At 38.1% G+C, this 18918-nt stretch overlaps 9 protein-coding genes and 1 non-coding gene across 10 annotated transcripts; 5 read left to right on the forward strand and 5 right to left on the reverse strand.

Moving 5' to 3' along the window:
- Positions 1-173: 173 nt before the first annotated feature.
- RTT101 (cullin RTT101) lies at positions 174-2516 on the forward strand (the record flags this gene model as incomplete). The annotated part of the gene is made up of 1 exon (XM_002495298.1): positions 174-2516. One exon carries the CDS (start codon positions 174-176, stop codon positions 2514-2516), a length of 2343 nt encoding a protein of 780 aa, XP_002495343.1.
- Positions 2517-2709: 193 nt separating this feature from the next.
- RGD1 (GTPase-activating protein RGD1) lies at positions 2710-4734 on the reverse strand (the record flags this gene model as incomplete). The annotated part of the gene is made up of 1 exon (XM_002495299.1): positions 2710-4734. The coding sequence occupies one exon, from the start codon at positions 4732-4734 to the stop codon at positions 2710-2712; it is 2025 nt and encodes a 674-aa protein (XP_002495344.1).
- Positions 4735-5643: 909 nt separating this feature from the next.
- Positions 5644-5788, forward strand: SNR60. Its single transcript, XR_002648387.1, has one exon. It is a non-coding gene; the product is annotated as a snR60 (small nucleolar RNA).
- A 24-nt stretch (positions 5789-5812) lies between these two features.
- On the reverse strand, positions 5813-6511 carry TAE1 (N-terminal protein methyltransferase; the record flags this gene model as incomplete). The annotated part of the gene is made up of 1 exon (XM_002495300.1): positions 5813-6511. The coding sequence occupies one exon, from the start codon at positions 6509-6511 to the stop codon at positions 5813-5815; it is 699 nt and encodes a 232-aa protein (XP_002495345.1).
- A 207-nt stretch (positions 6512-6718) lies between these two features.
- On the reverse strand, positions 6719-7012 carry MIC12 (Mic12p; the record flags this gene model as incomplete). Its single annotated transcript, XM_002495301.1, has 1 exon — positions 6719-7012. The coding sequence occupies one exon, from the start codon at positions 7010-7012 to the stop codon at positions 6719-6721; it is 294 nt and encodes a 97-aa protein (XP_002495346.1).
- A 781-nt stretch (positions 7013-7793) lies between these two features.
- On the forward strand, positions 7794-9281 carry SHM1 (glycine hydroxymethyltransferase SHM1; the record flags this gene model as incomplete). The annotated part of the gene is made up of 1 exon (XM_002495302.1): positions 7794-9281. The coding sequence occupies one exon, from the start codon at positions 7794-7796 to the stop codon at positions 9279-9281; it is 1488 nt and encodes a 495-aa protein (XP_002495347.1).
- Positions 9282-9309: 28 nt separating this feature from the next.
- Positions 9310-9981, reverse strand: YPT10 (Rab family GTPase YPT10; the record flags this gene model as incomplete). Its single annotated transcript, XM_002495303.1, has 1 exon — positions 9310-9981. The coding sequence occupies one exon, from the start codon at positions 9979-9981 to the stop codon at positions 9310-9312; it is 672 nt and encodes a 223-aa protein (XP_002495348.1).
- A 648-nt stretch (positions 9982-10629) lies between these two features.
- On the forward strand, positions 10630-15618 carry RIF1 (DNA-binding protein RIF1; the record flags this gene model as incomplete). Its single annotated transcript, XM_002495304.1, has 1 exon — positions 10630-15618. The coding sequence occupies one exon, from the start codon at positions 10630-10632 to the stop codon at positions 15616-15618; it is 4989 nt and encodes a 1662-aa protein (XP_002495349.1).
- A 102-nt stretch (positions 15619-15720) lies between these two features.
- Positions 15721-17271, reverse strand: CHK1 (serine/threonine protein kinase CHK1; the record flags this gene model as incomplete). Its single annotated transcript, XM_002495305.1, has 1 exon — positions 15721-17271. The coding sequence occupies one exon, from the start codon at positions 17269-17271 to the stop codon at positions 15721-15723; it is 1551 nt and encodes a 516-aa protein (XP_002495350.1).
- Positions 17272-17508: 237 nt separating this feature from the next.
- Positions 17509-18906, forward strand: UBX7 (Ubx7p; the record flags this gene model as incomplete). Its single annotated transcript, XM_002495306.1, has 1 exon — positions 17509-18906. One exon carries the CDS (start codon positions 17509-17511, stop codon positions 18904-18906), a length of 1398 nt encoding a protein of 465 aa, XP_002495351.1.
- Between the last annotated feature and the right edge of the window lie 12 nt (positions 18907-18918).

The following is an 18918-nucleotide window of genomic DNA, read 5'->3' on the forward strand; positions in this document are numbered from 1 at the left end:
CGATATTTTCTTTATATGTAGTATAACTCTTATTGTCATAGTACGCGATGGCCTTAAAGGAAGCGAAAGAGAAGGGCTGCTAACCAACAAATTAAACTAATACTGCAAAAAGATATCGACAACTAGAAGGATTTTCTTAAGGTGGTGGTCCAATAATAATGCTATAGTGAATCATGATGGAATCTTCTCACTTTCTAGAAGATCATCAAGCTGCTTACCGAACTTTGAACGATCAGTTAGATAAGGTATTTGAAATGGCAAATGGGGTCTGTCGTCAACTGACTAATCTTGATGCAAAAGTCCAACCAGCGGATGAAATAATAGATCTTTATGCCCACTATGAGAATTGTGATAGAATTATGCGTTCTTTAACGCAATTGAAAGTTTATGAACCTGTGGAGAACGATGAATATAGCGGTAGTAGTAGTGGTGGTGGTAGGAAACGACTTCAATTGGTTAATCAGTCCAAATTTATTTCAAATTTGTGTGAAATGCTTTTTATGAAGTTAAATACGTTTACTGATGACTACGTTAAGCACATTCTCAATCTCATAGGTGATTTGGATTCGACTTACAACTTGCAAAGATTAATGCTATATTGGAAACACATATCTTCAATATACCGAGAAAGTACCATAATGTTAACAGAACTGTATGAATACGTGCGCCATAACTTTCCTCAAGTAAAGCGGAATCTCGACACTTTTGCCGATATTACAACTATGTTATTAATCAATTTTTTCCAATCTCATATGGGATCCAAATTTGTAAACCTTATCGAAGTGTTTGTGAATAATGGTAGATCTGAGAATCATCTAGATACAAAGATATCTGGTTCTTTTCTTAAGAAACTCTACCATCACAACGTGCTTATAGATAAAGATCGTGATCAGCATTTTCAAGATTTTTATTTCGAATACCTTTCCAAGTACGTGGAGAATAAAGTGGTAATTCCAATGAATATTGATTATATGAAAAATTTGAAAAAACAATTGGAACTCAATGCCAAGCTAACTTTATCAATATCACCTACAATGATAGAAAAAGCTAATGACATTTTCTTGCAACATACGATTTTAAAAGCAGAAACCGCATCTCAATTGATGGAAGTGGAAAAGGATAATATAAAGTTCTATTCAGTTAAAGCACCTGAGCGTTACTTCCCTTTCCCAAAAGAAAATTTCTCTCTGCTGAAAATTGCATTTGAATCCAGAGGTAGAACGATGGAATTGGAAAGGGTTTTCAAGAAACTATCAAGAAAGCTACTTAAAAGAGCTCATCCAGACCTTGAAAGATTATTTTCAGAGGCTTGCAAGTTAATTTTATTGGTTTCCGGTTACCCAAATTTTGGAGCTATTTCTCGAGAGGAAATAACTAAAATTCTAGGCGGTCCTTTGAACACCATGGAATTATATGTACGCTTTTGCGAATCGAGTATCCGCAAAGTTAATCGTGATAAAAACTTAAGGGATCATTATGTTGGGTCACCTTCAATTTTCCAAGCACCCATTTTACTGGAAATAAATGCAGCTGTATTAGATCTCTACTCTAGATCTCTCTTCAGGCGGGCAATAATGCAAGGTGCTAATTCTGTTCTCAAATCTTTAAAAGATCCAGACAGTTTAGAATTTCAGTTGATAAACTTCTTCCGTGACATCTATGGTACTAGTTCTGAATTCCGTAATTTAGAAGCTACTACTGAAATTGTTCTCAAAGCATTTTATTTAAATTCGAGTTTCGAACAGAGCTCATCCAATAAAAACAAGTTCATCCAGCCTTTGGTCTTTGAAAAAAAAATGGTACCAGAAATATACCAACGAGGTGACAATGAGGACATTGTTTTACCCCCTGAACTAGTTGAATCATGGGAAGAATTTATGAAGCACTTCAACTCGACAGACAAAAAGCCGGAACTGAAAAAAGTACATCCGGTCCACCATCTGCAACACTGTGAAGTTTCAACACCTTATAAACTGAAGAGCGGCAAGGGATTGTCCCTTGAACTGACGCTATATCAAACTTGCCTCCTATCCTTATTCAACGATTATGAAGAGTTGGAATTTAATGAAATTATGAGCAAGCTGAGAATGACTAAAAGCACACTGGATGTTGTTTTAAAGTCATTCACAGATGTAGGTCTTCTCATCTTACAGGGAAATACCAAATACACTTTAAACAAAAACTACAGCCCTGACAAAAGGAAAATAAAAGATGGTAAATTACGAATACCCCTTTTAAGACCAATTTCTTCCTCCGGTCGTAGTGACTCGAATGGAAGTGTGGTAATAAGTTCTCAACATCACGAAGGTCATAGTTCTCAATGGAAACAAGAACTTCTGAAAGCATGTATCGTAAGATCTTTGAAAGGAGAAAGTAATGGCCTGAATCTTCCAGAATTGTTTAACAAGGTGGAATCGCAATTACGAGGGATCAGTATTGGTGAATTTAAGGATGCGCTCGATAAAATACTGAAAGATAGATTTATTAGGTACAGAAACGATCGCTACTTGTACTAATAAGGATTTTATTCAACCAAATGAAGATATTATATAACGTAACATTCTTAAAATTCTAAATTACAGCTATGTTTAATGTTTTTCATTAATTTTTATTTTTATTTTTCCTATAAGTTTCAACATTATGCTCTCCAAACCCAAATCCCACAACTCACAGAGTAATTAAACTTACCTTTGCTTTACCACTAGTAGCTCAATCTTGTTCAAATGCCTGATCAGCAACATCGTAAAGCACTTCCATTGTTTTGATTTGGAAACCAACATCGTTAGGTTCTTCATCATGGGGTGAAATTAGCGTTGGTCCCCATATAATGAATAGTTGCTTCGTACCCATCCGATTTATAGGTTCATGGCTGACCACCCGCTTTAAATGGAACAAGAGTGCTCTCAATGTCCAGTACTGAGCATCCGGTAACTTATATATTAAACCATGCATGAAATTCCTTCTTGTCTTCTCATCTGGGATAGAGAGACAACTTTTTACATCTTCTGTAATTTCCGCAGGTAATAGGGTGTCTGGTAAAGATGCAAAAAAGGCCTTCAGTAAAGAGGCCACCAGATATATATCATCTTCCTTATAATTCTTCGATGGTAAAATCATAGCAATGTTATCTGGCTCCTTATCAATTTCTTCCTTTAATTTACTCATTTCTGTAATATTTGCGGTCTTTCGATAAATACCTTCCAGATCTAACCCATATTTGTCAATCACATAAATACATTGACGAACGATAGCTGGAACCATATCCTGCTCGTATTCAACCAAAGTTTCCAAGGGAACTCCAAATGTTTTGAAGTTTTTCTGAGTTCCTGGCGGCATGGAAGTGTTCGTTTGAACCTGTGACAGAGGTCTATCGGATTCTGAAGTAGCCATTGTCAAATCTGTAGCCACACTGGGTATCCTCGCTGCATTAGAATTGCCTGGATCCAGTGTTTTAAAATCATTAGGAGGTTCTTCCAGAAGAAGACCTTTGTCCTTTTCCTGTTCCTTTGAAGATGCACTATTTACAACATGAGGGGTAGTATTAGCAGCTGCACCAGCAGCTGCACCCAAAGCGGCTCCTGATGTACTTGCCGCTGTCTTAGTGGAAGATGTCGAAGCACCAAGGTTTGAGGTATTAGACTGGGTATGAGGACTTTCCAAGGTCTTCTTATTTTTGGAACTCTTACCAGTATCCACAGAAAATGAAGGTGTAGTGGTCTTCGATAATGAATTAGTATTAGTAGAGGGACTTGGTCCTGATATCTTAATCATTGAAGGATGTTTCTTATAATTAACTGGAATTAAGTTCTTATTAACCATGGCGCCAGTCTTACCTGAACTGTTATACTTGTTAAGATACAAGTAAAGATCCTTGGCGTTAGTAACGGAAGATGCGACGGATCTCATAGATTTAGATGCCTCCATGGGGGCAACAGTGACACCACTGTTTAGGATCAAATTCTCAGTCCAAATAGTATACTTTTGTAATTGAATCGATAATGCAGTATCTGTCTCTAGGATCAAATCCTTTAATTCAGACACAATCTTGGGTCTCTCCTTATTGATAAAAGTAGCTCTCAGAGAAGTAGAGTGATCCACTTTTTGCTTATATTCCAAGTCTGCAGTATCAATTTTCCTCAACAATTCTTCCTCTTGTTCCTTTGTTGTCTTTGATCCACGTAGTGTTAACTTAGTCTTTGTTGGGTCAGATAATCTTAACTTATCCCAATCTTGACATAAAGAATTATACCTACTCTGACTCTTTTCAGCGGTGTGAATTGCATCAGAAACCTCTTTCTCTAAACGTCTGCTGTTTTCCTTGACGCTTTTCCTCATCTTTGTCATTGTAAATAGAAGGGCACTCATTTCATCATACATCTTTTGCAAAGCGCTCACGTAACTTTTCTTGACTTTAGCTAATTTTCCATCGTATTCTAAAATGTCATGAATCCTTCGCTTTAATGATGGGCTGCTATTAGTCGTATCCATAAAGAAGTGTTTAAACTGCTTACCCAATTCTTCTACATGTTCCTGTTCAAAAAAGACTTTCTTTCGTAAAAACTTGATAAACTCTTCGCAAGTCAACAGGGACTGTTTCAAGCGTCCTAGCAGTGCATTAATAGCTACATCAGAGTTCAAAACATTTTGAATCTCTTGTTTGTCTAATAGTTGAATATCTTGAGGTTTATCCCCTTTTGAAACCTTATCCCTACCAGAAGAAGAGGAAGCAACCATGATTAACCGTAAGGCGACCTCTAAATCCTATTCTTGGGGGATCCTTTCACTATTTCTATGATTTTTAAAAGTTGTAGTACCGTTTAAGAATTTCTCGAATCCAAGAATTCATGTAAGGCGATGTTGAACCTTTATTGTGAACAGCGAAGCACAAGAAGACACGTGAAACTGGAAAAGTAGAACCTTCTGGCGCCTTTTGACCAGTTTTACGAGATCCAAGCAGTGGGAAATATACTAGTACTTGTCTTTGAGTTTATTAATGTCCTCGATGAGTGAGCCGGCGTTCAGCTACATGTAGGGCCCTTGGAATTGATGTCCCACCATTCTCCCTATGGTACCTTACTCGAGCATGACAAGCTGATGAAGACAGATTGAACAGGCATCGTATTCATCTATATCTCAAATACTTTTACAGTTTTTACTCAATTTGCCAAGATTTTAATCTTATGTGCAGAAATTGCAAAGATTTTGAAAACTCGAAGGGCATACATGTGTAGTGTGCCTAAGTAACTTCTCGTATCAAGAACAATGGAAGTTACAATGGGACATGAGGCAGACATCAGCAACCTATACATAGTTTTCAGCAAAGAGAACAAGGTTACCAATCACCAGTAACATTCAGGTGTGAAACCCTTCCGCATGATATGTACTACAATATAGAGGTAAAATACCGGAAGTACGTATGTGCTTGCAAGAAGTACTTAACCAAGCTGAATACGAGGCACCTCTTGATGAGACAGAAACCGACTTGAATGTTCGTCATTATTCTGCGATGACCCGTATTGAGTGATACGAATTTTTCATCATATAGGTATATAAGGTGAAAAATTATCAAACTTCATCTTCTACAATTACTTTCAAACTCTACTCTACTTAATTGACCATCGAACTTCCAATAGTAATGGTTTACTATGGTTGATCGATGGATGATCTCTATCATTCTTCTTAAGAAGCCCTGATGACCAACCAATGCATAGTTCACACTGAATGCAATTTGTGAAGATACCAACGATTTTAGTCTTTCGCTCCTATCTGACTGGCTTTCTCAACGTAGGTTTTTTTTTCTTTTTCATCTTTCTCAGTTCTTTGGCTTAAGAGCATACATCCTCACAGGATACAATTCTTGTGGCAGTCCCTTCTGTCTATCTGTAGCGATTAATTTCAATCCGCTCTGTTCAAAGACTTGTTTCAACTTACTATCAGACCTTGTCACCGATGAATCCTCAGGATCGAAGTCGTCACAATCTGTTGGCGTGTTGTTCTCCTTGACTATGATGGTACCGTTCGGTTGCAAACCTTTGATACACCTTTTAAAGAACTCAATCAATTCTTCATCTGGCAAATGTCCGACACACCATTGACACCAGATAAGCCAGTATTTACCATCTTGTGGATTCCAGTCTTGCATACCCACATCATAGATTTGACCAATTTTATTTTCTTGAATCAATTCTTTCAATTCAGTTTGCATTTGATCTACAAATGGTCCAACAGGTTCCACTAGATCCACGACATCACAATGTTTGGATAAAAAGTTTTTAGTAACTCTTCCAATACCAGCACCAATATCAGCACTAATTTTCTTATAGCCAGGTTCAACAACCATTCTTGATTTCAATTTTCTTAAAAAATGACTAGATCCCAGTACGTCCATAGTGGGAACTACCGTCTGTTCACCGTATCCACCAAGCACACCATTTACGGTGGCAGGAGTCTGGCTCCAGTATTCTATAGCGTCATTGTAGTTTATGTGAGAGTCAGGTTTATCCTGTGACATCTTTGGATTTCTGGTTGGGGTTATATTTTACTACTCTTTGGAATTTTTCACCACTTGAGATGAGATGAGATGTTAACTAACTTAACTTAACATAACGGCACAAAACTACTTAAACCTCTTAAAATGACTTGAATATTTACACATGAATAAGTATAAATGATTTATGACTAAAACTATTTGAAATGATAAGATCATCAATACGATCACTCATTTCCCCCAAGAGTAGAACCAGTTAGCAGTATTTCTTATTTGTTCATTCCATAAATCTTTCATCGTCTCAGTCATTGGTCTTTTCACTACAATTACTTGATTACTGTTCGATGGTGTACTTGGGTTGATGTTTTCACTACCGTCTATTATACCCTGAACTTTATCACCAATTTTCTTCCATTGTGAATTTTGGTAATGAAAACCGTCTCTATCTACAAAATAAAAATAATAAGAAGCCGCTAAGGTACTCGATACTGCAGTAATAGAGGTCAATTTAATCAACTTGCTCATATTGTCTGGATTTTCTATGAATTTGAGCTTGTCTCGAGGGTTTGTATAGTGTGCACGGAGTCCTACATTGGCTTAAAGCTAGCGAGCGACAGTGGAGATATTTTCGTACAAAGGGATGAATATAAGCTTCAGATATTGGTGGATTGAAATATTGAACTAAGGCGTCTTTAAGCGGCTCTTTGAAGCACTCAAGAATTGTATAGATAATTTTTTGAAAAATTCTAGGAATTTTGATCAGTAGTGATAGGCGTATTGTTCATTCTACATTGAACTGCGCAATTTCTTCATGTATTTGTATTTTGGTCGTCCAAAAGGCGCCAATCCGTCTTAAGGTATTCTACTCTATTTTATCGGCATGAATGTTGCCAATTGTCGAATTGGTGCTGATGCTGGATGAAAATTGACACTAGATACCATTTCTTTAGTACCATCCATATCCAAGAATCGGCATTTTAATTAACAATGCTAGACGCATTTCTACATACAGTTCTTCTCATAAATAACCAAGTACTATAAGGTAAAAAAGTAATTCATAGCCGCCAACCTATGAAATAATACCCTTCGCAGCAGATTATCAATTCATGCTCAAATCCTTATGACTCTTTTCAATCGACTCCAGTTGACTCTGTTACAGACTACTTGACTACTCTGAGGGAAGTCATATGGGTTAGATCCCGCTTACAGTACCGTTGAAAAACATAAAAGAAGGCGATGGGATGAGATGAGCTGAGCACAGGTGGACATTAAAATCAGAAAATAAATATCAATTGATTATAGAAAGATGCTCTCTAGATTAGCTCGTAACACTACTTCAGTACGTCTTTTGTCGACTAGATCCGTTCTAGCTTCAGCAGCCGCTTCTAAAAACCAATTACTTCTCTCTAAACATGTTCAAGAAGTGGACCCAGAAATCCATCAAATATTGAAGGATGAACGTCATAGACAAAAGCATTCAATTACGCTAATTCCTTCTGAAAATTTCACTTCTAAATCCGTGATGGATCTTTTAGGTTCTGAAATGCAAAATAAATATTCTGAAGGTTATCCAGGAGAAAGGTATTACGGTGGTAATGAATTCATCGATAAGGCTGAATCTCTCTGTCAAAAGAGAGCACTAGAAGTATTTGGATTGGACCCTAATGAATGGGGCGTTAATGTCCAACCATTGAGTGGTGCACCCGCCAACTTGTACACTTATTCAGCCATATTAGAGTCTGGTGATCGTTTAATGGGACTTGATTTACCTGATGGTGGCCACTTATCTCACGGTTATCAAACTGCCTCAGGTACCAAAATTTCGTTCATTTCTAAGTATTTCCAAACTATGCCCTACCGTGTAAATCCTCAAACTGGATTAATCGATTACGACGCTTTAGAATCGACCTCTAAATTATTCAGACCTAAGGTTATCGTTGCAGGTGCATCTGCATACGCTAGAGCTCTAGACTATGAACGTTTCCGTAAAATTGCTGATGGTTGTGGTGCATATTTGATGAGTGATATGGCCCACATTTCAGGTTTAGTTGCCGCTGGCGTCACTGAATCACCTTTCAATTATTCCGATATAGTTACTACAACTACTCACAAATCTCTAAGAGGACCTCGTGGTGCTATAATCTTCTTCAGAAAAGGTATTAGAAAAGTTACAAAGAAGGGTAAGGAAATTCCTTACGAATTAGAGAAAAAAATCAATTTTTCAGTTTTCCCAGGCCATCAAGGTGGTCCTCATAACCATACCATTTCTGCATTGGCCGTTGCCTTAAAGCAAGCTTCTACACCAGAATTTAAACAATACCAAACTGAAGTGGTGGAAAACGCCCGCATTTTAGGCGAAGAACTGACCAAACGTGGATTCAAACTAGTCTCTGGCGGTACCGATACTCATTTGGTATTGATCGACTTATCACAACTAAACATCGATGGTGCTCGTTTGGAAGCTATTCTTGAAAGACTCAACATTGCTGCTAACAAGAATACAATCCCTGGTGATAAATCAGCACTATTCCCCTCTGGTCTAAGAGTGGGGACACCCGCTATGACAACCAGAGGCTTTGGTGTAGCTGAATTCTCAAAAGTAGCAGAATACATAGACACTGCTGCTAAATTGGCAGTCGTTTTGAAAGGTGAAGAATCCCCAGATAACAAGGATTCTAGAGCAAAATTAGCCAATTTCAAACAGTTGTGTCGCGACTCCCCTGACGTTGAATCTCTAGCACAGGAGATTTCTCAATGGGTTGGTCAATACCCAGTTCCAGGTGAATTACAGTAGTAACATTCTTATATAGAATCTTTTGTAATCAGCAACTGCACGTTTCTTTCCGTCTTTTCATCTTAAAGGGATCCTTCGGTAAATCTTCGAGTGTTTCTTCCCTAACATATTTTTCATTTAGTACACTTTGGGCCAATTTTTCAAATAATTTTACAATTCCTTCACCTGTCTTTGCACTCACTAAAACATACTGTAGATCAGTTTCGAACGGTCCATGATCTAAATCAATCTTGTTACCCACAACAATGGTATTTATCTCATTTTCAGGCCTGTCACTGGAACAATACTCATTTAACTCTTCAATCCAGCTATGGGCTTTTTCTAAACTTTCTGGCTTAGTTACATCAAATACTATGAATGCGGCGTCTGTATTTCTATAGTATACGGGTGTTAATGATCTATACCTCTCTTGACCGGCTGTGTCCCATATTTCTACATTGACTTTACGAACAACACCATCTTCTGAAGGTACATTTATTGCCTTTGTGAAAAAAGCAGCACCAATTGTTGCATTTGTCTTTTGATAGTTACCAGTGGTATACCTCGTAACAATGGAAGTTTTTCCCACAGAAGATTCCCCTAAAAGCACCAATTTCAAATTGGCCACGTAAACTTCCTGAGCTTCTGAACTCATATCATGTAATCTAGTGTTTTTGGAATGGCCCTTTAACTTAAAGATGCTTCCCACTTTCCGGTGCATCTTATCTCATTTCAGTCACCTCTTGCAGATCTTCAACCACTTTTTTTCTTCTTCACATGTGCATGTTACCCGCACTTACGAGGACTATATAAACGAAGGCGGCAAATAACCGCCGTCATCTTTAAACACCACTTTACTGCCAAAGAGAAGGTATATTATTGGTAGAGATAGGGGATTTAGACCATGAATAATGTAGCACAAGTAAAGGCGCATTCAGTCTTACTGTCAAGTGGGTTCAAATTACTAAGTGAAGTAGAGAAAAGATTCGGCGGCTAAGGTGGGAAATGGATTAAAAAAAAGAAATAATACCTGAAAAACGAGCTACAAGAGAATGTACAGATATTTGTTTAACCGACAACATGAGAAGTGAGATTGTTACTGTACCTCGGCGCTTATTCCCATTCAAGGTAGCGCCCCTTTATCACGTGATTGAACGAAGGCCGTTCTACAGCTCGTTTTACATGATAATCCTCTGGTACGCGTAAAAACCACGTAAAATTCACCCACCAATTTTTGACGTGCGTTTGATTCAAGATCAACCAGTGATTCTAGTTAGACGCATAGTTTGTTCCAAAACCTTTTTTTTTTTTTCTCCATTACGATTTCATATTTGGAAATCAAAGTGCCTTACCCCGGTCCATTAAGCCAATGTCAAGCTCCTCTAACCAATCTTCAGAGAAGAGGATGCGTGCCATTGATAGATTGGATCAGCACATGATGAAGAGGTCTATGAAGAACAGTAAGTCCTCTTCACCGTCAGGTCCTTTTCTCCCATGGTTATCTCACAAGTTACCTTCAAATTCGCAGTCAGATTCAAACGGAAGCCAGAACCATGAAATTAGCTCGCCAAGTCCAAAGAGAAGAAAGACTGCAAGTTTGAGCCCCATCAGGAACGTGGAATCAACAATCGACGGTCCTTCTAATACTTTTCCAATTGAAGCAAGAGTAGTTACAAGCGTCCAGTCATCACCGATTAAAAAGACGGTGGCATTTTCTGATAGAGTAGAATCGTCACCAACACAGCAGACTCCAAGGTCTTCTCCAAGACCCAGTTCCCTTCAAAAACCGGTGAAATCGATTTTGAGAAATACTGATGCTTTAAGGAAATGTGTCAGTGATATTAGCTTCAAGAGACCTCCATTTTTGAATCAAAATATTGATAGAAACAAAACTGACAGGACCGCAGGAATTGATCCTCATAGGCTCGATTTTTGGGTTGGCGGAGAGGTTCACTCAATGCTAGACCCTTATAATGTGCATGAGTTTTTCAATATCATAGATGGTGGATTGAGAATTCTATCTGAAAAGACAGATGAATGCGTTGTAAAGAGGTTTGAAATTTATGCTACTTTTAATAATATCATGCCTCCATCATCCACTAAGGGACTAAATGATATAAACGAAAGAAAGGTGAACGTCCTGATCGATCAAATGGAATTTATAGTAAATGTATGCTTACCGCATTTAAAGGAAGAACAGCAGAAATTATTGTCTACTGGTGAGAAGAAGGATCCATTTTCATTAAGGCTTTACGTACAAATTGTCAGGTTTTTCAATTTTATTCTTTCTAATTTCAAACTTTTGAAATGGTTAAGCAATAAACCACAGCTTCAGACGAATATCAAATCAATTTACGAATTTTCAATAGAGGCCCTAACTCATGATAATACTAACAAAGTCATGGTGGCGGCTCAAGTTGCCCTTCTAGGAGATAGTAAATTCGGATCTTTTTTCCTCAACGACGATGAAATTACTTCTCTCATTCGTATCATACCGTCCATTAAAGAGATTCAAAGTACAAATTTAATCAATGAGAAATTAATTTTGATTAGGAGTTTAATTGCCAAATATCCAAGGCTTATGATAGATCAGGTTTCAATTTGGTTTTGTGGGGAAGTTTTACCTAGAATTTTGATAGAAAATGAACTCAACAGTACCAAAATTGTAGCTACAGCTGTGTCTACTACCTTAGATCTTTTGAAGAAATGCCTAGACTTTTCTAAGGGTCATGAAGAAATTTATAGGTGTGTGGAAGTTCTTTTTGTCAAGGACGTGGTACCAAAGAAGCTTCTCACCAAACTCACACCGTCACAAGATGATAACCTCGATAGCATCGCACAACAAACTTTAGGCCAGTTGTTAAGAAAACAGATCAGGTATTTGATTGTTGCAAAGCAGGAGTATAAGTTGGCCATGGATTTATGGTTAGCACTGACCGGCTTACTTTATAACAATATTGATCGGTTGGACTACCTAAGTACACACATTGACAACGAATGGCTTAGCCTTAATCTCCTCTGTTTTCATGCTTCCAGTGCTCAAGCAAAATTGTTATCTATAAAAGTCTGGCGTGTGCTTACTTACTCCATCTGTACTCACTTGGAACATGAAACGGTAAAAAACATAAGAATTGTCAATCTTTTACAGAGACCATTTGAATTTACCCAGCAAGAGCAGTATGAATTTAATGTGATGGAAGGACTCATATTCCACCTAACAGGAATCATATACACTGCATTTAGTGGGCATAGCACCATATCTGGTGAAAAATTCAGTTTATTATGGGAGCATGTTGTGAAACCCGTATATATGAGGAAAATTTTCCCTTCAACAAGCATTCAACTGAGAAATAGAGCGATCGTATTATTGCTACGATTATTGGGTAGTAAAGTTATGGAACAACAAGCGAATCAGCAGCATCAACAGGAGAAGCAACAACCTCATACACATAGAAATATTACCAAAAATGGCGCTCATCCCATCAGAGTAATTGCATCTGCGGGTGTAAGCGCTCGAGATATCCAGCCTTTATCCGCTAATGTCATAGGAACGAATTTTGAAACTATTAAGGACTTGATATTTGAAGCCATCAGAAGCAATTCCTCAAATTTGAGTCAGAATAGTGAGTTAATAACTGCATTGCTAAAACAAATGCCTAGTAAATTTGTCAACGAAAATAGTCTTGAGGATTTTGCTGAACTTATCCGGGAAATTTCAATTCAAAGAAAAGATGATAAGAACGTTGGTAGCCACTTTGTCCAACTCACTTGTTGTTTAATGTCACAGTTTACACCTTTGCTTTTTGAAGACCGAAAGAACTTCGAAGCATATCTAAGAAAGTTTGAATTTATCTTTTCTGTCAATCCAGACACGAAAGTTAAGCTTTTGAAAGAACTCATAATGGGACTGAGGGGTAAGGTGCCGGAGTTTTTTCTAATTGAGAGTTTCTTAGAACCTCAAAACGGGGCCATAAGGAAGTACGTATCCAACTGGATTGGATCGATGCTTTTATCCCCTACAATTCCATATGAGCATTTTTGCAGTCTAGTAAGAATTGTGAATGCTGTTCCGACGACTGAAGTTTTACAGAATTTCTTGAATCTCACCTCCAAGGTTCCTTTTGAAGTTGATCTTTTCCATTTATTGAATTTAAAGAGTTGGGATGATAAAGAGCTTACACTTTTTCTCAAAAATTCTATCATCAAAAACCTTAAACCGAATAGACCGGAGCTTTATTCATTTTTGGAAAATATTTTGCGTGAGAATGAACAATTATTTTCCACTCTGCTGCCACTTCTATGTCAGCTCGGTCACTACGAAGTCTTAAGACTTGTGCTCACTCATCGTCCAACCTTTTTAAGTCATACGTTAGGAGTGGACGAGGAATCATTCGATCAAATACTGCCTCTGGAGAAACTTTCATTTTTTTTGAAAAATCTTTTAAACTATGAAACATTTTTCCAATTGCGTACCATTCGATGGGCTTTAAAGCATAATCAAATTAACATTCTATTTGAAAACTCTTCAGTTCTCCAGAAATGTCTTTTCCAACAATGTACTAGTTCAGAAGATACAATGAAAAAGGAAAAGCTTCTATTGGACTTACTATCTGTTACGGTACTTGGTGAGAAATGGCATTATTTGAGTCTTCTGGTAATATGGTGTATGGAAAACAATGAAATTGGCCATTTAACTACGTGTTTCTCCAAGGAAAATCTGACACCCTTAATCCACTTGAGTCCACAGGCGTTAGCCCTCATGATTAACAAGTGTGGTTCACTCAATCCAACCCTAATTGAAGCAGTTAAAAGGAGTTTTTTCACCAATGATACGCAATTTAATATTGGTTTGATTGAAGAGCTGATTGTTCATAACAAATTTCAGCTATTTATCCTTTGTGGGAAAGAAATTGTAACCTTTTTTCTTGATAATTCTAGCTCATTGTCAGGTGTTGAACAAGACGGTGTATTATCAATTTTTGAAAAATTACTGGTTTCTTTAATGGGCCAAAAGAAATCCCTAGTTCTCGACTTTGTTGAAGAAATATCCGAAAAGTTACCAGAAGCTCCAGATGCATATCTGCTGAAGATCATCACTATACTAGTTGAGCAACTTCAGGTGAATGGAAAAAAATTGAAAAAAGAAAATCGTTTTAGTCAAGCCTTACAGCGATTAGTAGAACTGCACTACAACGGCATAAAAAATCAGTCCTATGAAGATCATCATGAAAATCAAGAAAGAATAAGAGAAACACAATCTTCTAGTGAAAATGTGCCAACTCCCAAGGGATTCAACGATCCGAGAATTTCTGAAAGTCCAAGTGAAAAAATCCAAGAAATCAACGAGGTTCAAGTTTACGCTACCCAAGAGAAACATAAAGTTCAAAATGAGCCAGTAAAGTTATCTCATCAGACTGAAGGCCAAGTATCCCTTGTAGCTAGTGAACCTTCCAGTGATAAGAAAAATCGACCAATTTTGGAGGAGGCAGTAATTGATCCAAGATCTGGGCGTGGATTGTCATCTGAAGATGCCATAGATGTGGAAGATTTAGAACCAGAGTCCCGTCGAGAAAACAGTAACATGCATTCTCCTGATATTTTAACAAATAATTTGGAAACCCAAATTTCGTCCAATGGTAAAGGATCTTTTCTTAATGGAAACGGAAAGGCTTTGCTCCCATATGACGCTGTAAGAGACGCCAGAAATCGTGATATTAATGAAAATGAAGAACATGTCTTTTCAAGAATCCTGGGCGCTACCGAGTTTCGGACTTTTCCTAAAGACGAAGCGCGTGAGACGAAGGAGGTACGCGAAGAAAAAACTGACAATCTTGAAGAAAGACCACAAACTGTAAAAGACGATGATGCTATGGCCAGTGTTGAAAATAAAGACGAGTCCCAAGTACTTGGGATTCGAATCCCAATTTTCAATTCGTCAAAACTACAGAATAAACCAAAATCTAAGGATTCGGTTCATGAAAATGATTTGTCGGAGCGAAAGCGCAAAAGGGTTGATGGGAATGATGAAGAAGGTAACGATTATGATGAGCACGAAGTTGAGACTGCAAGAGAAGTGGATCCAATAAGTACCCAACCAGAGGACTTAGCGAGTTCTCCAGATAACGAATCCACTTTTTTACAAGATAGTAGAAGGTCTGATTGGGCGTCTCAAAATTCAGCACCATCATTAAGGCTTCATTTCCCCACAAGAAAATCACGTAAATTAGTCAGTAAACTTCGTGGATTTTCATTAGATGACATCTCCAGGATTTCACTCGAGGAAAAGAGAAACCTAAGAATTGAACTTTTAGATTTTATGATGAAGTTAGAACACGAATCGCTTGCTGAAGAGTTATAGAAAAGAAAGATAGAAAAAAAAAGAAAAAAAAATTGATATTCCCTACCTTAATGAAGTATGTACTATTTCCTAATGTCTTTGTATCATTTGTCAATCAATGAATTAGTTTGGCATTAGAACCAATTCTCTGCAGAAAAGTGCAATTTTTTTGAAAAGACGTCTCCATTCCAGTGGATCTCCTGATTTTCTTTCAAAACTAATGCACTTTAAATTCTCCTCGATTAATGTAATAGAGACGAATCCATGTAGATTGGCACCTCTTCTATCTGTAGTCCTTAAATTCATGTGTAGAGGAAATGCTCCATTGTAACCCAGTTTATTACACAAATCCGTAAAACGACCGTTTAGATCAGGCCTAACATTAATATTTGCAAACCTTAATGCTTTTTCCAGCATCGGGAGTACTAATTCCATTTCTTCCACTGTATAGAATTTTGTAAGTTTTAATGGGTTGAACAGCTGCTGTCCGTAAGGTAGCAGCGGATCGTCATTACGAAACTGCGAAAAGGCAATGTCTTTGTTCAAATATTGCGTCCATCTAGGCTCTTGCGTCATAGCAGGCCCTGCACCAACATTATATTGGGATAAAAGTCTCTGTGTAAAGGCAAATGCCTCCACATTTGCCGAATCGTGTTCAATGGCAGCAATATCTGTCTTGACAGGCTGTGTAGAACTAATAACGCCCTCTGAACCATAACCAGTTTGTGTAAATTTCATGTAGTCATCATCAGTTAGTGAGATTTTCAAATTTGACAGCAGTTTCTTGGCTAAAATCGTAGGGTTCTTACACAGGCCTCGATCATCTGCAAATGTCACCTTGGAATTGAACCATGGATGCCGCTGTATGTTTTTTAGAGTAACTCTTTCCAAGGGATTGGGTTGTAAAAGCTTTCTCAACAGGTTTAGGTGTGTAAAATCTATTTTAGCCCATGGCCCTACATTTAATTTACCGTTGTTTTCCATAAAGCATCGGAAATTCTCATCCTCAAAAACTGGTAAGTCCCAAGGTAATTCTCCTGTCAGAATCACAAATACCAACACACCGATAGACCAGATGTCTGTCACATCTGCATAATATTCATCATAATGCAGAATCTCAGGTGCCATATACTGTGGTGAACCTCTTTGATCGTAACATAATCTCTTGGAACCATCCTTACGTCTAAATTTAGAGGCTAATCCGAAATCCGCCAGTTTTAAATTCCCATTCTTATCCAATAGTAGATTTTCAGGCTTGATATCTCTATGAGCAACACCACAGTCTTCGTGTAAATACGAAACGGCGCTAACCAACTGTTGGAAGTAGAATTGTGCTACTTCAGAATCGACTCCAACATCAGGTTCAATTTTGTCGAATAAGTCACCACCATCTGCCATTTCCATCGCAATCCATAGATAATCGTGTGCAATATTACAATCTATTACTTTAAGCACATTGTGATGTTTGCAACATTTAGACTGTAATATGACTTCACCGACTACATCTTTCTCACTGAGACCATACTTCTGACACGTAGGAATGTGAACAAACTTAACAGCAATAATGACACTCGTATCTATTTCTAAATGTGCACTTTTGACCTGTGCGAACGTTCCATGTCCTATAGTATCGTCTAAAACCACGTCTTTAATTGCAGGTAGATGACTATCCATAGCCTCCACCAAAACCAATTGCGCAGATTCGATCTAAACCAGTTTCAAGACCTCAATAGCACCTTAGTGGTCTCAATTCCTCTATTATTATCGTTTCCATCATGTGATAAACATCAACAACAACCTTTGTTTATGCACATGTTAACGTGAAAAAAAGAGTGAAAATCCGCAATACCTTATCACTACAACGGATTACTACTCAAGACTTCAGCTTGCAGCTATTCTGGTCGATTGCAGATGGACGGCGAATTATTCATAAGCTCTGTGGAGCAGGCAGTATCACTTTCACTTGGTTCTCAGAAATCCCTTGTGGTCTATAATGGGCGAGAGGAAGATGATCATGGATGGTTGGAAAAATGGCTAAAGAATAATGATTTATTGGGCTTGCTTAGGGATAAGGCAGTTTGGTTAAAATTGAGACCAGGTAGTGAACAGTTTAAATATTTCGAACAACTCTTCCCCTCGGTTGTCGTGCCCAGTGTCTATGTTATAAAGCAAGGACAAATAGCTGCAGTGATCCAGGGTCCGCAGGCAAGTGCAAACCAATTAGCAGGTGCATTGGGAGTTTCACTTGGTGGTAATGGTGATGATACAGGCCGTTCTAGCAGTGCTAGCGGTGCTGGCGGTGCTGGCGGTGCTAGTGGCGCAAACAGTGTTAACAGTGTTAACACTCCTAGTAATGGCAATTCTACTGCCAACAAAAGCTTTAAGGATGAAGTAGCAGAAACCACACAGAGGAAACATTTGGAAGAGGTCAAAAGACAGAAACAGATGGCGAGGGAGGAAAGGGAAAGAATTTTGCAATTGGTCCAAGCTGATAGAGCTGAAAGAAAGGCGATGGAGTTCCACTCTGATCGTAATGACGATGTTCATGATAATATTAAGGATCTAAATAGGCTGCATGCCAAGACGTGCGTTCTCATGATAAGATTGACTAACAGTAGTACTTTGACTGGTCACTTCGATTCTAAGGAAACATTAAACAACGTAAGGAAATGGGTTGATGACCATAGAACTGATGGGGATTGTCTCTATGCATTTCACAGGAACATTCCTAGAGTAACCTTTACAGATTCAGAAGAGTTGAAAAGTTTAGGGGATTTACAACTGTTGCCACGATCAGTCCTCATATTAAAACCCTTGGAAAATTCTTATACCAATGTAGCGGAAGCGAAGGGACCGGGACTCTTGGGTAAGGTTTTCACTGGTCTTTCTAGTTGGTTGAGTCGCGGTGGTGGCGGTGATAGTGGTGATACGAGAAACGCTGACGGCCCTGGAAGCGCTAGTAACAGCAATAAGAGCGTTAATCATTCAGCTAAGCAAGATCCAAGGCCTGAAAATGCGGAGGAAAGAGATATCACTGGTCATAGTGGAATCGAAACTTCACCACATGCATCTTTTTCCAACAACGAGGAATTGACCATTGATTCACCAGTTTCTTCTAGATTCGAATCACCAGTACCTCATGCAACGGATCATCACGTCATATCAACGTCCAATCCGTCTGATTTAAACCTTCCGTCGAGATGTGTCACGCCAAATGTTTATCAATTTATCAATAAAGATGATGATGAGAAGGAAAAATCCACTTATAATGGGAATACAATCAATTTAGAAAAAAAGGATGATGATTAGTGTATACTAGAG

This window comes from Zygosaccharomyces rouxii (assembly GCF_000026365.1).
Source record: "Zygosaccharomyces rouxii strain CBS732 chromosome B complete sequence".
Taxonomy (NCBI): domain Eukaryota; kingdom Fungi; phylum Ascomycota; class Saccharomycetes; order Saccharomycetales; family Saccharomycetaceae; genus Zygosaccharomyces; species Zygosaccharomyces rouxii.